The 18,041-nt window shown below is 36.3% G+C and overlaps 1 protein-coding gene across 1 annotated transcript in view; it reads left to right on the top strand.

The window, feature by feature from the left end:
- Positions 1-18,041, top strand: part of LOC100370854 (dmX-like protein 2) — a 72,811-nt gene that overhangs the window by 46,601 nt on the left and 8,169 nt on the right. Inside the window, exons 16-31 of the mRNA XM_085507401.1 lie at positions 495-566; positions 1,027-1,304; positions 2,238-2,335; positions 5,761-7,826; positions 8,990-9,235; positions 9,449-9,648; positions 10,284-10,521; positions 10,715-10,931; positions 11,376-11,493; positions 12,110-12,208; positions 12,809-12,847; positions 14,329-14,453; positions 15,036-15,207; positions 16,030-16,090; positions 16,625-16,755; positions 17,242-17,322. Of these exons, the coding sequence (XP_085363527.1) occupies positions 495-566; positions 1,027-1,304; positions 2,238-2,335; positions 5,761-7,826; positions 8,990-9,235; positions 9,449-9,648; positions 10,284-10,521; positions 10,715-10,931; positions 11,376-11,493; positions 12,110-12,208; positions 12,809-12,847; positions 14,329-14,453; positions 15,036-15,207; positions 16,030-16,090; positions 16,625-16,755; positions 17,242-17,322 (4,241 nt within the window). The remainder of the gene's footprint in view (positions 1-494; positions 567-1,026; positions 1,305-2,237; positions 2,336-5,760; positions 7,827-8,989; positions 9,236-9,448; positions 9,649-10,283; positions 10,522-10,714; positions 10,932-11,375; positions 11,494-12,109; positions 12,209-12,808; positions 12,848-14,328; positions 14,454-15,035; positions 15,208-16,029; positions 16,091-16,624; positions 16,756-17,241; positions 17,323-18,041) is intronic.

Below are 18,041 nucleotides of genomic sequence, written 5' to 3' on the forward strand. Positions count from 1 at the left end.
CAGTCTGTGTCTTTCTCGCAATTCGCAAAATCTCACAGTGAACTAGTATACACCTCTAGATAAGATACAATGTACAAGAGTGGCAGAGTTGCAACCAGTGTTAATCTTACAATGGTCAGAATACTTGGCTAAAGAGCATTCTGATTTGTTGAGTATGCACTATAGTGTGTTGTCTCATGTAAACCAGCTTTAAGATTGCACTTAAGTGTAAATAGTTGATAGTGTAAATGTTGCTATGGTTTTCCCCTCAAATTTGGCATTTTCTATTATCATGAATTAGTGTGCAAATTGAATTATACTTAGAAATTGAAATTTTAATCATCACTTTTTGAACAAGTATATTCTAAAAAAAATAAGGAGTACGAGACGTGTTTCCTTCGAATAGCAGGACAAATTTTGTTTCTCTACTATGCCTTCTTGAATAGCACTACTTACTGAGTTGGTGTTACAAATTTACTTTGTTCTTTGACATATTTGTTATTTTAATTGTTTAGGTACTGTGCTTGGTAAGGAAGGAGCTGGCTATGCTAGTTCTGGTAGATTGAGCACTAATAATGAAAATGCAGGTAAGATCCACTTTATCATATTCAAGAGCTATGTCGTGACATGCTTTGACCACTCACGTTCAAAATTTACATAATTCTTAAACTTGAGAACTCACATGGACTATGTAATGCAATTACTTGTTGTACTTAGTTGTAGCTGTATGTTTATTAGCTTCATTTTTGTTCCCACCTTATTGGTTGGTTTCCATGACATTCTTTTATTTGTCCACACCCATGAAACAGAACCAATGGCAGAATTGCTGTCATCTTGGTATCTACATGTTCATGTCCATTCTAACACATTTTTTGAAAGAGAAGTCTGGGCCATGGTAATTGAGCTTGTGAAAAACAAAATGAAATGGTTTTATGAATGTCCATGAAATCAATCCCTTCCTTCCTATCATAGAATTGACACACGTCAGTAGCAAACCAATAGTATCATTCATATTTATTACTTTTATTTAATTACTCTTTTAATCAGCTGATGCACTAGATGAATGTGGTCTGAGATTTCTTTTGGCGATGCGACACCACAATGGTTTATTGCGAGCACTTCCACCCCGGCTGCGGTTCCAGCTACAGCAGCAAGGCTTATCGACTGCCTCGTTTGCTTGGGCATTCCATTCAGAGGTACAGCAGGAGATTCTAGCCATGATACCAGCAATGCAACGAGGTGATCCTCAATGGGCAGAACTGCGAGCTGTCGGAGTCGGCTGGTGGATACGGAGTAATATAACCCTAAAGACATGCATTGAAAAGGTAGTGTATTGGTACACATAGTGAATGGGATAAACCATTGCTATGATTGGGGTAGTGACACATATTGGTACCCATGGTTTATGAACTAGCCAATTTTTACAATTTCAGTGAATCTTTCTGCATAGATGCTCCAAGATAATGCACGGACCTTAGTTTTTGGTAGAAATCTATGCATATTAATTATCTAATTAGAAGATTTTAGTTATCTACAGGTATCTCAAGAACCACTCATCAGATTTTGATAAAACTTGGTGTGTATCTACTTTGGGTAATCAACAGACCTGATTAGTGTAGTTTTAAAATCCATTCATTATAATTACATAATTTGCATAATAACTGTTAGATAGTTTCCTTATGGATTTAAAATTTATGGTTAAAATTTATGAATACTAATTGTCTAATTTACATAAATTAGCTAATTTTTAGCTAATATTTAATAGTCACATACCTGATTACTTTAGGCTTGCTATCTATGCAATATACAATATATAATTTGCATGAATTTGAAAATTTTTCATTATTTCAAAAACAAACTCATTAGATTTCAATGAAACTTGGTACTCTGGGTTAATCCCCAGATGTGATAAGGTTATTTTAGGTAAACCATGATGCATATTAGTTGCCTACTTTTTGTAAATTAAGACAATTTCTTGATATTGATGCACACATCAGTGTTCTTTGATAAAACAGAATACAACCCATAGATGTTTATCAAATCTATTCTTTTTATTTTATTATTTCTGTTTTCTGTTTACTTATTATTTTAAACTTCAATACTGGAGATCAGATTGCTTTCAGGTAGTGCGTCAGAACTATAGCCAACAGCTTTCAGCTTTAAAAGGCTAAATGTTTAAAATTTTCTTATTTCTACTTTATATGCCTTCAGTACACAGAAGTTTTTCTAAGCTTTCTCTGATCTGTTTTCAATTTCAGATTGCTAAATCTCAATTCCAGATGAATAACAATCCTCTTGATGCAGCTCTATTCTATCTTGCCATGAAAAAGAAGTCCCTCCTGAGTAGTCTGTTTAGGTGAGTCATAGTAAAGAGTCGGTGAGTTCAGCACACCTAGCATGTTGTTAAAAGTATAGAGCCAATGAGTTTAGCACACCTAGCTTGTTGTTAAAAGTGTAGAGCCAATGAGTTTAGCACACCTAGCTTGTTGTTAAAAGTGTAGAGCCAGTGAGTTTAGCACACCTAGCATGTTGTTAAAAGTATAGAGCCAATGAGTTTAGCACACCTAGCTTGTTGTTAAAAGCGTAGAGCCAGTGAGTTCAGCACACCTAGCTTGTTGTTAAAAGTGTAGAGCCAGTCAGTTTAGCACACCTAGCATGTTGTTAAAAGTGTAGAGCCATTGAGTTTAGCACACCTAGCTTGTTGTTAAATGTGTAGAGCCAGTAAGTTCAGCACACCTAGCTTGTTGTTAAAAGCGTAGAGCCAGTGAGTTTAGCACACCTAGCTTGTTGTTAAAAGTGTAGAGCCATTGAGTTTAGCACACCTAGCTTGTTGATAAAAGTGTAGAGCCTATGAGTTCAGCACACCTAGCTTCTTAAAAGTGTAGAGCCAGTAAGTTCAGCACACCTAGCTTGTTGTTAAAAGCCTAGAGCCAGTGAGTTAAGCACACCTAGCTTGTTGTTAAAAGTGTAGAGCCAGTAAGTTCAGCACACCTAGCTTGTTGTTAAAAGCGTAGAGCCAGTGAGTTAAGCACACCTAGCTTGTTGTTAAAAGTATAGAGCCAATGAGTTTAGCACACCTAGCTTGTTGTTAAAAGCGTAGAGCCAGTGAGTTTAGCACACCTAGCTTGTTGTTAAAAGTGTAGAGCCATTGAGTTCAGCACACCTAGCTTGTTAAAAGCGTAGAGCCAGTGAGTTAAGCACACCTAGCTTGTTGTTAAAAGTGTAGAGCCAGTCAGTTTAGCACACCTAGCTTGTTAAAAGCGTAGAGCCAGTCAGTTTAGCACACCTAGCTTGTTAAAAGCGTAGAGCCAGTGAGTTAAGCACACCTAGCTTGTTAAAAGCGTAGAGCCAGTGAGTTAAGCACACCTAGCTTGTTAAAAGCGTAGAGCCAGTGAGTTAAGCACACCTAGCTTGTTGTTAAAAGCGTAGAGCCAGTGAGTTAAGCACACCTAGCTTGTTGATAAAAGTGTAGAGCCATTGAGTTCAGCACACCTAGCTTCTTAAAAGTGTAGAGCCAGTAAGTTCAGCACACCTAGCTTGTTGTTAAAAGCGTAGAGCCAGTGAGTTAAGCACACCTAGCTTGTTGTTAAAAGTATAGAGCCAATGAGTTTAGCACACCTAGCTTGTTGTTAAAAGCGTAGAGCCAGTGAGTTTAGCACACCTAGCTTGTTGTTAAAAGTGTAGAGCCATTGAGTTCAGCACACCTAGCTTGTTAAAAGCGTAGAGCCAGTGAGTTAAGCACACCTAGCTTGTTGTTAAAAGTGTAGAGCCAGTCAGTTTAGCACACCTAGCTTGTTAAAAGCGTAGAGCCAGTGAGTTAAGCACACCTAGCTTGTTGTTAAAAGTGTAGAGCCAGTGAGTTAAGCACACCTAGCTTGTTGTTAAAAGTGTAGAGCCAGTCAGTTTAGCACACCTAGCTTGTTAAAAGCGTAGAGCCAGTGAGTTAAGCACACCTAGCTTGTTGTTAAAAGTGTAGAGCCAGTCAGTTTAGCACACCTAGCTTGTTAAAAGCGTAGAGCCAGTGAGTTAAGCACACCTAGCTTGTTAAAAGCGTAGAGCCAGTGAGTTAAGCACACCTAGCTTGTTGTTAAAAGCGTAGAGCCAGTGAGTTAAGCACACCTAGCTTGTTGATAAAAGTGTAGAGCCATTGAGTTCAGCACACCTAGCTTCTTAAAAGTGTAGAGCCAATGAGTTTAGCACACCTAGCTTGTTGTTAAAAGCGTAGAGCCAGTGAGTTTAGCACACCTAGCTTGCTGTTAAGTGTAGAGCCAGTAAGTTCAGCACACCTAGCTTGTTGTTAAAAGCGTAGAGCCAGTGAGTTAAGCACACCTAGCTTGTTGTTAAAAGTATAGAGCCAATGAGTTTAGCACACCTAGCTTGTTGTTAAAAGCGTAGAGCCAGTGAGTTTAGCACACCTAGCTTGCTGTTAAGTGTAGAGCCATTGAGTTCAGCACACCTAGCTTGTTAAAAGCGTAGAGCCAGTGAGTTAAGCACACCTAGCTTGTTGTTAAAAGTGTAGAGCCAGTGAGTTAAGCACACCTAGCTTGTTGTTAAAAGTGTAGAGCCAGTCAGTTTAGCACACCTAGCTTGTTAAAAGTGTAGAGCCAGTGAGTTAAGCACACCTAGCTTGTTAAAAGCGTAGAGCCAGTGAGTTAAGCACACCTAGCTTGTTGTTAAAAGCGTAGAGCCAGTGAGTTAAGCACACCTAGCTTGTTGTTAAAAGTGTAGAGCCAGTAAGTTTAGCACACCTAGCTTGTTGTTAAAAGTGTAGAGCCAGTGAGTTAAGCACACCTAGCTTGTTGTTAAAAGCATAGAGCCAGTGAGTTTAGCACAACTAGCTTGTTGTTAAAAGTGTAGAGCCATTGAGTTTAGCACACCTAACTTGTTGTTAAAAGTGTAGAGCCAGTAAGTTTAGCACACCTAGCTTGTTGTTAAAAGTGTAGAGCCAGTGAGTTAAGCACACCTAGCTTGTTGTTAAAAGCATAGAGCCAGTGAGTTTAGCACAACTAGCTTGTTGTTAAAAGTGTAGAGCCATTGAGTTTAGCACAACTAGCTTGTTGTTAAAAGCGTAGAGCCAGTGAGTTAAGCACACCTAGCTTGTTGTTAAAAGTGTAGAGCCAGTAAGTTCAGCACACCTAGCTTGTTGTTAAAAGCGTAGAGCCAGTGAGTTAAGCACACCTAGCTTGTTGTTAAAAGTGTAGAGCCAATGAGTTTAGCACACCTAGCTTGTTGTTAAAAGTGTAGAGCCAGTCAGTTTAGCACACCTAGCTTGTTGTTAAAAGCGTAGAGCCAGTGAGTTAAGCACACCTAGCTTGTTAAAAGTGTAAAGCCAGTAAGTTCAGCACACCTAGCTTGTTGTTAAAAGCTTAGAGCCAGTGAGTTAAGCACACCTAGCTTGTTGTTAAAAGTGTAGAGCCAATGAGTTTAGCACACCTAGCTTGTTGTTAAACGTGTAGAGCCAGTGAGTTCAGCACATCTAGCTTTTTGTTAAAAGTGTAGAGCCATTGAGTTTAGCACACCTAGCTTGTTAAAAGTGTAGAGCCATTGAGTTAAGCACACCTAGCTTGTTGTTAAAAGCGTAGAGCCAGTGTGTTTAGCACACCTAGCTTGTTGTTAAAAGCATAGAGCCAGTGAGTTTAGCACAACTAGCTTGTTGTTAAAAGCATAGAACCAGTGTGCTCAGCACATTAGCATTTTGTACCGACTGGTTCTACACATTTAAAAATTTCGTATCAGCTATTGTCATGATAGTTATTCATTTGAATTTGTTTTTATTTACAGAACGGTTGGAGATGCAAGGATGACTTCATTCTTCAGGAATAATTTTGGAGAAGATCGTTGGCGAAGAGCAGCATTGAAAAATGCATTTGCACTTCTTGGCAAACAGCGATTTGAGCATGCTGCAGCTTTCTTTCTGCTGGCAGGTGCTCTGAAAGACGCAATAGAAGTGTGTATAGATAAGCTTGAGGACATTCAGCTAGCTATGGTCATCGCACGTCTCTACGAAGAAGATTTAGAAATTCCAGTCACCCAGAAAATGATTCTGCATGAAAACATCCTTGGTTGTGATGACAGCGGTACACAGTCATTTAACATGAATGTCAGTTCTGATCCGTTTGTTCGTAGCATTTCATACTGGTTACTCAAGGATTACACCAAGTCACTGGAAACATTGCTGGAACAACCTGAAAAATCATTACGTCAAGATACTAGCATTGAAAGCATGTTAAGTGATAAACAAAGTCTTATGGACTCGTGTACTTCCAACCCTGATGTCTTCAATTTCTACAACTACCTACGCACACACCCTTTATTGGTAAGGCGACAGTTTGCAGGACGCGATGGACATGGACCAAGTTCAGTGTTGATAACCGGATTCAGCAGTATTCAAGCAGTTGACCAGATTTACCAGGATGAGATCACACCGTTAGAGAGACAGTTGTTTTTTAGGACTGCTCATGCACATTTTGTCGCTGGATGCCCACTCTCAGCATTAGAAGTATTGTCAAAACTTCCTAAAGTGAAGTCTAAGGAGGTGTCTTCAAAAACTACCAGTCAAGTGTCATCAAGGTGTGATCATATCGACAACAAAGATATGATTGATACAGGAACCATCATTGATTCAGGATTTGTGAAAGATAACTCTGATAGTTTTGATTGGGGTCAGCCAATTGTGCAAAAAGACAACAAAGAGTCTTTATTTGACTGGAGTCAGCCAGTTGGAATGCCGGTTGAAGAGAAGCTGGAATTGACATGGAGTGATAATGATAATGATAATGATGATAATGATGATGATGATGATGATGATGATGATGATGAGACAGTTGGGAAATCAGATACAGAATCTGCCGGACATGAAGAAGAAAAGAGTAACTTAACTTCTCAAGAGAAAGATGAACAACTAAGTTTAGGAAGTGAGTCTGTATCATTGGAAATTGACATTATGGCTCAACAGTTGAAATTTCAAGCATGCTTGAAAATACTCATGGAGGAACTGAGGACGTTGGCTACAGGGTTTGAAGTTGATGGTGGTCAGCTGCGATATCAGCTATATGCCTGGCTGGAGAGGGAAGTAGAGGCGTTACGGGTACTGTGCAATTACGACAGTGGTGAATACGAGGACGTCAAACTTGAACTTATGGATATAGTGTCTGATCATGTGGAATCCATTACTCAGTTTGAAATTCCAATTAATCAACATGATAGTAAACAAAGCAAAACATTACATGAAGTCATCATGGCTGATCGCATGGACTTGGAAGCTAAGAGAGAAAGGGCAGAAAGGAGAAAACACTGGTTGAAAAGAAATCAGAATCTTCTTAGGACGTTGTTAAGTTACACTAGTTTGCATGGTTCAGCTGGAGGTGGGTTGGCATCCGTCAAAATGGAATTGATATTACTTCTCCAAGAACTTCAACAGGAAAAGACGCAACAACAGCTTCTTTCGCCGCTGCCCTTCCCGACTACCCTGCCCCTGTTATCAGCTAGTGTGGCGAGCGCTAAGACTGTGGTTGCTGACCCTATTGTTCATTTATGCAATGTCACTCATGATATTCTCCACACCGTTGTGCAGTTTACTACACCACCTAGACCTGGAAAAAATATTAGCGTTGTACAAACTTTACGTACACTAAGTGCGTCTTTGTCGTCATGTGTGTACCAGAGTCTGTGTGACAGTGATAGCTGCGTTACATTGTTAAAACAGACGACCACTAAGGGAATGAAAGTATATAGTGCAGGTACTCACTCTAACATCATTTATAGACCAGGTCATCTTATTGGAGCAAGGAAGAGACATTTCTCAGAAGAAAATCTTACTCCCACTACAGCCCCTTCAAAATGGCCTGGTAAGTCTTTTGTTAGCTCCGCTGTCGACAAAGTCGACACAGTGGAGCTGTTCATATTACTGATTGTCCGTCGCCGTCATCATCGTCGTCAACTTTACATTTTCAACTTCTTCTTCGAAATCGCAAATCAGAATGTTTTCACATTTGATTTGCAAGTACCTCAGATTTGTTCATTTCATGTCAAAATCTCAAATTCTCTATTTTTGGTGAATATTTTTTTTCATTTTTGGTAAAAAGTGATATTTTCGACTTCTTATTAAAAACCGTAAGTCCGATTGCTTTGATATTGCATATATAGGTACTACATGTAGACCTCTCTCAGATTTGTTCATTTAGTAATGATATCTTTAATTTCCTAATTTTGGTGAATATTTTTGTCATTTTTTGTAAAAAGTTATATTTTTGATTTCTTGTAAAAAACGACAAGTCCAATTGCTTTGATATTACATATATAGGTACTACCTGTCGATCTCTCTCAGATTTGTTCATTTTGTAATGATATCTTTAATTCTCTAGTTTTGGTGAATATTTTTGTAATTTTTGGTAAAAAGTGATATTTTCGACTACTTGTTAAAAACTGCAAGTCCAATTGCTTTGATATTACATATATAGGTACAACATGTGCACCTTTCTCAAATTTGTTTATTTCGTGATGATATCTTCAATTCTCTAATTTTGGTGAATATTTTTGTAATTTTTGGTAAAAAGTGATTTTTTTGACTTCTTGTTAAAAACAGCAAGTCCGATTGCTTTGATACTATACATATTGTTCATTTTCTAATGATATCTTCACTTCTTTGCTAACAGCGGAGCTATCTCAGCCAACAGGCTGCTTGTTAATTTTACAAATCTTGTTTCTGAATGAACAAAAATGACATCGTAACCTTGACACAATTTAACAAAACTATGAGTCTCGTCATTGACATATTATTTGAATTCCATATGGCTCGGCATCTCATATTTCATTTCTCAGATATCTTTGTGCTAATCCCGTTCATAATTTATGATGCACTGTGAGATTATTCTTTTTAGTGGATGCCAGGACTACAATGTAAAGTATTTGATATTTTACCTTTAAGTGTTTTTATTCATTAACCATGACCATTGAGCTACAGGACCACAGGCATATTTGTAACTTTGTAAATAACACAATTTCTTTCCAGGAGTTTCATCGCTTCAATCGCTATTAGCAACTGAGAGGGATGAAGATATGCCTAAATTGAACATCTTTCTTTGTGAGGCCCTTGTTGCTGTTTACATCAGCTTACTTGTACATGCCATGACAACCAATACACCTGGTGAGCTTTACCGACTGATAGCACACAACTTTGATGCCAAAATGTGGTCTGCTGTGTTTGGAGGAGGGACTAAGGTGATGATACCACTTGCCATGACAACGCATCCTGAAGGTGAGTACTGATACCTTTATTCTTAAATTTGTAGTAGATGTGTCACATGATAACATTTATTGATTGTACAGGCAAGTCATTTTAAAAGCAAATGAAAAATCATTTCCGAAGATGTACAGTTGATTTCACATGATTCAATTACTGGTAATTGAGGATAAAACTGATGGCTCACAGCATGAAATGTGTGTAATACTGTTTTGTTTTAATGGCAAGGCTCTAAAGAAGGAGATGAAATGTTAGCAAAGCAAAGAAGGCAACTTCATCTTCGTCTTCTTGGTAAAGCCACACCACAGCAAAGTCCATATGTGACCAGTCGTCTAGCAGCATCGTCTACAAATCATACTGAGAGAGCAGCCTTTAAAGAGAAGTTTGTATCCCCTGAAATCAGTCTGATTGATTACTTTATGGTTAAGGTAAGTAAACACTTACTAACAGTTAAAGCTATTGTTAATTTGAAGCTGAAGCAATTATTGGTCACATTACAAATTGTACTCCTGGACTAATGTTGTGTAACAATGTTATGCAGTTAATAACACACACACACATACATACAAAGTTGAAAGTTTTTACAAAATCCATGACGTAACTACCAGTAGTTTTTACTGCTTGTAAAATACTTAATTCTAAGCAGGGTCAGTGATAAAAAAAAAAATTAAACCAAACGCTGGAAGAACTTTGCCTCTGCATAAACTCGGATATCATATTTCTGAATTTGCAACAGCGCCCCCAATGATGGATTCGAGCAAAGTGTTATCATGTAATCTGCCATAACCATTAAAATGCAGGAAAGCGCTACAAATGCCAATAAATCTCAAGGGAATTATAAAAAGAGAAAATAACTCAACTTGTTTCCATGCAATTGAAGTCAGAATTGGTATCTCAGACTCGTCAGATTTATTATAAATAATGTCAGAAATTTCCTGTGTTCAAAGTTTGTTTGTCCATCCATAGTTATCATCCAAATTGATTATTTTATTCTTCAAAATCCATTCTATTATATTTTGCTGTTTCTTAACAGTGAAAAATAACCATTCAATGTTTATTACAGCCATATGTAGCACCAATGAATGATGGAACGAATTATGAATCAGATGAAAGTGTGAGTGATGAAGAAACTCCTATGGATGAAGATGATGATGTCTTTACCATCACCACGACAACGTCCTCCTTAGATGAACATACTGATTACAATTCTTACAGTTGGTGTCTCATGAGATATGCTATAGCAAGATTAGTTTTACAGAAACTGCAGTGTTTTCTACCTGTTGCTGGTATTGAATTGGCAGGTTAGTTTCATATTTAAAACATACACAACATTTGATGCATAGCATAGATGAAATATACATGGCTGTGTTGAATTGTGTTTTATTGCTGCATGTAAAGGCTTCTTCAAAAGGTTCATTCTCTGTCCATTGCAATAATAGATATTGTATCCATCCAAATTTTATCATTGAAATCTTGTTTCTATTTTTTTTTCAGAATTACCTGTGGCCTCACCATTGATTCACTCCTTCTTGAAAACACTTGAAAGATGGCAGCAATTGCTGATGGGAAAATTGGAGCTCTTCTCTAGTCCTCCCCCAGATTACATATCCACTAATATCTCCTATGATCCATTGTCATTTACACCACAGACTGGTGCTCCTGCCATTCTTAGATATAAAGCCATGCTGGAGCCATCAAATACACCATTCAGGTGAGATAGAAATCCCCATGCTTTCCTACTACATGATGGAGGTCCCCATAACTTGCTTTACTCAGCAGTATTTTGTCCAGCCCACCAAACCTACAGTATAAAATTTAATGAAATGGCGTCCCATCAAACTGCTCATCCCCTGTCCTTGGTACATGGTCCACACAATTACAATTCACCAAAATGTGTAATTTGCATAATAGATTTTCAGTCAATGGGGAAATTACCGGTATACATATAATGTACATATAAGTTTACACAATGTTGCATTAATATTTGTGTGTAAAAAAATTATGGTGTTTAAGAAGTTAAAGAAAACCTGCCTCTGTGCTGCCAAAGCAGATTTCTGTGGGATAACTCCCTCCTCCTTACAGCCACTTGTATTCACTATTCTCAGTGATTGTCGTTAGAACCAGATATTCACAGATACCTCTTGTGTTCTTACAGGTCCAACAGCAGATCTGCACTTTCTGTAAAAAGATTGTGGAATTTCTTAGTTCGTCAAGACCATGTACAGGAAATCTTCATTCATTATATTTTCAACAAGAAGGGAAGGGAACACGAGGTAAGACTTTAGAAATTAGGTCTGTGATGTGAGTAACCAGATATAAATGTATACCTGTGATCTTCAATGATGTCACTTGAGCTGAAGAAATATACAGTGACCCCTCGCTAAGTCGAGGTGACGGGATCCTAGCAAAAACCACGACTTATCAGGGGCTGCGGCTTACAGAGGTTCCTTGTGAAAGGGGGTTCATGCATTGAAAATGGATACAAAATGCACATATGCACATGTGGGTTTATTTATTGTATGTTTTTTTTATTTCTATGTCCATGACATAGCAAGGGGGCACTGTACATAGTGTAATAATATGATGGAGTAAATACAGGGTTTGCTTGTCAAGACGTTATTGTGTTATTCATATTGTGATTGCTTATATTAAAACAAACTGAATTTTGTTCGAGCAAACAGATTTTATACATACTAGGGATTATTCCTACAAATTTACAAATACATTCACAGCATTTTATGAGATCTGATAATTTACGATAGAAAATACAAAACTGTACTCTGATGCAATACTGGTGTGACTTTGCAGTGATTCTGTCACAAAGTTGATTTGATTTGAAAAGAAAAACTTAACATGTACCGGGTAATTCCTTTTCTCACTTTATGCTAGGCGGAGATAATAGATGAAATTGACAGTGGACTCAAAGTCGCCAGATCACGTATAATTCACAAAGAGGCTGAGAAGATATCCGCATTCACCATCAATCATGTACGTATTATGTTAGAACATTTTATAAATATGTCGTAAGTATGTTTACGCTGGCGCGTTTTATAAAAATGTCTTGTCTGTTTCATCAGGATTAGAAGTTTTAACATTTGCAAATATTGTTCGGTTCGGTTCAATTTATTTAGTATACTGTAAACTGCTTTGTTTTCGTAGGAGTCAAAGTAAAAATTTGCAGTGAACATTTTTCTTGGGTTCTACAACATGGAGTCTCAGGAACATATGCGAAATTCTATTTTCATTTTCACACAATCTTGAAATTCCAAAAATCCTTTAAAAATAAATGGTTTTACGGTATAACATTTTCAATGCACACTCTGATTTATTTCCTCCATATCCAGCCATTTTGTTCTGATGTTTATTCTTCTTGACAAATCACAGTGTAACAGGAGAAAACCATCAGACAGCTATAACAACCAATTCACCTATGTCATCGTATATTGTTTATTTGTTCATGAATTTCATCTACTCACCCAATCTACTCTATTTTTCAGGAGAAAAATGGTGAACCCGTGCCCCTCTCCCCCAGATCACTGTATCATTAAATTATTTGTTTGTTTTTTTTTCTTCCCACACAAAATACAGGGTGCTTGGGTCAATATATCCTACAATGGAGTGTACAGTGTATGTATTTTACAAACCTTAATTGTCATCACCCCCCTTCAACCTTTCATGTGCCTTCCTTGGGTGACAGTGATTCTATGCCATTCTTTGTGGAATATGTATATATTTATGATTAACTTGTGCATGCCAATCATTGGAGAGACATCATGTGGGAAAATAGTGGTGCATTCTTGGAATGAACATTCTGTTATGTGTTTCTGTAATATATTTAATTCTTGTCTAAAATAGAATTATTTTGTTTCACCAATAATAATCTGGTGAAATACAGTGGCACGGCTTGTATTTGATTGCTGGATTTGAATATTCATTTGTATAGGCCTTTATTTAGAAGCTTTGATTATATTTATGTTTAAACACAAACAAAAATTTGCTCTAATAATAGCACATATACTGACATTAATAACATCTTTGTTTTACAACAAACACATACATTCTCTGCTTGTATTTGTCACTAGAATTCTTTACCATTCAACAGGTGTTTACAAGCTGATAAAATACAGCAATGTTTACTGCTGCCTCGTGGGTACCATTGGACTTTAGGTTTTTTCCTGGGTACTATCTGAATACACAAAATGGCTACAGCTTATGTCTGATTTCTCAATATTTAAGTTTATGATTTATGATAGCTTCTTCATTAATCTTACTTTTCTTTATAGCAATTCTTTTTCTTCAATGTCAACACGATCAACACTTTGCTTTCCAGACTACAATTTGTAGAACTGATTTATGTATTATTTAGTGACAATCTCCATTAATTCAGCAGCTAGTTACATTTCTTTATGTTTTCTGATTCTTTTTAAAGAGCACCACTGTCTCATAAAAAAAAGATTTTCAATGTGCTACTCTTGGGGGCGCTCTTTGAAAAATGAGTAACTTTGAGGGCGCTCTGATAATCCTTTAACTTACCTTTTCTATTGGTATATATTAGCACAGGATTACAAATAGGTTGGATCTATCTTATCATATTAATTTTTAATGATAAGTATTTCTCTATAAACTATTCTTTTCAGATGGATAACATAAGTGACTGACAGTCTTTAGGTCTTGTACTAAACAATCTCTTTTCTTTCTCTGTCTTTGTAGCAGTGATCGTCAAGTTTCCTACTCAAATTAATTATAATATACATGTGCTGTTGTGCATATATTTGTGTGTATCTAAATTTGAAACAAAGATTTTGTTTTTATCTGATAACATTTTAGTTAGATTAGTTTTCTATCTCTCAATATCAAGCACGTTTCCAACTCATCTCTGTCTTTCATGATATGATAGAAGCCTATCATTTATTCTGTGGAAGGGCCGATACTTTACGATCATTGTCTTGAGTTCTCACAAATCATCATGTTATGCACCATAAGGCATTGTTTCATAAATGTTTCTCTATAAATCATGGGTATCATTTTACTGTGTATATGGAATGCAAGGTATTTATTTATCATCTTGAACTTCAAAATAAAAACTATTTCTATGTTCAACTTTGCAGGCCAATCCAAGCTGTATGGTTGTTTCCACATCTAAGGAGATTCTAGAATTGGATTTGTCATTGATTCTGAACCCTCAGCCGCTAGCTTGGATCGAAGAACGGTATGATGACACACAAACTGACAGGTGTGTATTTGTATACTGATAGTAATTTAACATAAACTGACATTGATAATATTTAACATATTATAGAGACAACTCTGGGGGTACATTTCATAGTTTAAACCATGCATCCTTCAAGCTCCATTGGATGATAACACTTTCAATCAATTTTTATTATGTCATCATGTCACAGTCGACCAATTTACTCATTCAAGGTTATTTAACCTAATAACAGGGATGAAAATATTTTGTTTCAAAATTACCACGTAATTACTGATTTGGATGCTCGTTTTTTTTTATCCATTACCGGTACTAATTTTTGTTTTTTTGGATTGCCTGAAAAAATGCACAAATATACATTTTGTAACATTTCCATAGTAATCCATGTCAAGCATTATTTCACAAAAAATGAATAGTTTCCATCCAAATTTTCTAATAATTTCTAAATTAAAATATTTTGAGAGTATGTGATCAACAGGAAACTTTGTAGCAGTGGCACAGAGTGTCGGTGACTTTCGCAACATGCAGTCTTAGTGTAGGAAAGAACATAAGATTGTTTTCACTATAAAAATATAAAATAAATACATTCTTTCATTGTTGTTGCAGCTTATCAACTTCTCGGAGTCAAACTGATGATGACTTTACAATCGTACATCACATAGAAAAGAGTTCATCGTCTTCAACTCCGACTTCTCATAATTCATCGAATATATTGCCTTCAAGTAGTTCAAGTTCTCTGACAGCTGAATCACGGCAAACAGGAAGAGGCAGTACTATGGTGAGTACAGGTCATACAAATAGATTACAAAAAGGTTTCGAAAACCAACAATCCAGCGGCATTTTTCATCAATGATTTATTATACATCTGTCAGCATATCTCCACAAATTATAGTGTTTCATAATTTGAGTGGGGCATCTATATTCTGCCTTATTAGGAAATGCAATTTCCAAATAAGGAACTATTTGTTCTTAAATGTGGATAAAGAGAGGTTTCACCCCCTTGCCTAGGCTTGGCTTTATACACCAATGATGTACATCCATGTACACAATGTACCTTTATTATGTTTTTTGTATTGATTTTCACAACTCAATAGTCGATATTCCCTATATATTGTCTTGTAGTATATTTTGTGATGTTTGTGTCATATAGTACGTGGGCATTGTGATTACTAAATGCTGTGAGGAAAACATGTCACTGTGTTCATCCGTCTGTCACATTTAATCAGTCTCAACTCAGAACAATATTATTGCAATTATCAACTACGAAATGAACTTTAAGCCTGGACAATTTCAATCACGTCAGTTCTCAGGCAAAAAAATAGATTTGTCTGTTTGCATATCAGTTTGAAAACTGCATGTTACACAATTTTTTTTTGTTTTTTGGCAAAATATTGCAGAAATGAAAGTCAAAAAAACTAATAAAAATGAACAAAAATGCACCATTTTTTTTAAACATGTCCTCCTTGTGTCTTATTAGACATGCCCCCAGGTCCAGTTGTGTTTAGCTCCCTCTTGTGACACGTTATAATTCCCAATGAGGACACTGCTGATCTGACTTGTAACCGTGGTAATAATAATTGATAATCTGTTTGTATTATAGTTATTAAAGAGGCAAGTTCATGGGGTGAGAAGGATGGCGTCACATCCGTCACTCCCATATTGTAAGTATATTCTTACTGTGTATTGAACACTGATTTATCTCTGTATATCATAATAATTGTCAGGTTTATGAGGTCACACCTAATCTATTATTGCATTGCCCATATCAAAACCTTTGATATACATGTACAAAGCAAAAATATCAATAATCCAAAAAAAAGGGTACATTTTTATTGCATTTTGTTAGTCACACTAAATAAAAGTGAAGAAAGCTGAGGAACTGTAATTGCAGCCATTAAAACAAATATTTAAATGCAAGCAATTAATGGAAGATTTTTCAAGACTGTTGAAATTAATTAATTAATTAAGTTGACAAAATTAAAATGGTATTGTTGCTAATTATCAAATTTTGCTAGCCCCACCCCCACCCCCCCCCCCACCCCCCGCCAAAAAAATCATTACATTCCTGTTATTCACATACATTCCCTATACATACATGTATATGGTAATTGTGATCTAGTCAAATCTGGTTCTATCCAGTTCCAACCAGTCATTCCAGGTGGACATGTCTCTTACTAGTGTGGTTTTCCTACTAGATTTGACCGGTTCTACGGATGGCAGTGTTAGTTTGTGGGAATGGGGTCACACACAGAAATTACATACTCATCGCATTGCTGGCAACTATCCAAAAGTTACAAGAATTTATTGTAATCCACAGGGTAATAAGGTAAGTCTTGAAAATAACTAGAAACTAATGTTATTGTCGTCTTTTAGTTCATTGTCTGGCTGACAAATCCTACCACAAAGCATTACTGAAATGTTGATACACGGGAAAACAATTACTAGTTCATTTGTTTGTTTTTCCCTACACCATTTGATACAACTCATTAGCTTACCTATGCATACTTAATTATATAATTTGTGTAAATGGTCACAATGAAAAATAATTACAAAACTTTCATTAGAGTTTGTAACTAATTAATTTTTGTTTGTCATGGGCTCCTAGTGATTTATTTGTTAGATTGATATAATGTGTAGAGAATGGTAGAAGGTAATCATAGTTCTTGATAATTATTCAATATGTGTTCCCTTCTTCAGTGGATAATCTGAATTAGATGACAGATCATAAAAATAAAACAGATCTCAAACTTAATTAATGACCATAATATAAATAAAATTCTTATTCACAATATTATTATGTGTGTTCTTATAGTTCGGAGTTGCTGATGAAAGTGGTCAGTTGTGTCTTTGGCAGATTTGTGGTTTGACTAATACAGGTAGCAAACCATTCCTGGTGAGTGCATTAAATTTTCATTGTATTCTATGTATATATATACTTGTCCTTGTACTGACGTGTGTGCACTGGGAGTCATTTCTTAGACATGATTTGCCTGATTTGGTACAAAGGTATGTCATAATAGTTGACATACATTTTTGTATGCACATCAAGTTATTTTTCATTTTGATGAAAATTGTCCGATTGGGGGCTATTTTTCTTCCCTAAAATGACAAAGAATCATACTTTTAAAATGTCATCAACCAGTTTTTGAACATGCCTGGACTGACTTCACTTTGCATGATGGTTGCACGTATCAGGGTACTGGCTCATGTCAGCTTGTTTCCTGATTTTATTTAAAGTGGCTGAATGGTGGCCATTTTGTTACTTGTTTTTGTTTCCCCCTAGGCATTTCTTGAAAATCCTTGGCCAATTTGGTTGAAAGTTGGTGCAGAGACATACCATGTTTGTATGCATATGTATACATCAAATTTGAGTGATCAGCAGCCATTTTTTAACCCCCCCCCCCCAATGACATAATATTCTATTTTGAACATGTTTTCGTTCTTTTAGCAAATATGCAACAATTGATTTCATTCAAACTTGGTCTGATGGTTGTACATATTGGGTTACTGTTGTATGTCAGTTTGTTTTGCGATTTGATTTTCCACCGAATGTGGCAACCGATGACCATTTTGATCCACCATAGACAAAGCAGACACTGAAATTTATAACTG

This window comes from Saccoglossus kowalevskii, chromosome 13 (assembly GCF_978046115.1).
Source record: "Saccoglossus kowalevskii chromosome 13, keSacKowa6.1, whole genome shotgun sequence".
NCBI lineage: Eukaryota > Metazoa > Hemichordata > Enteropneusta > Harrimaniidae > Saccoglossus > Saccoglossus kowalevskii.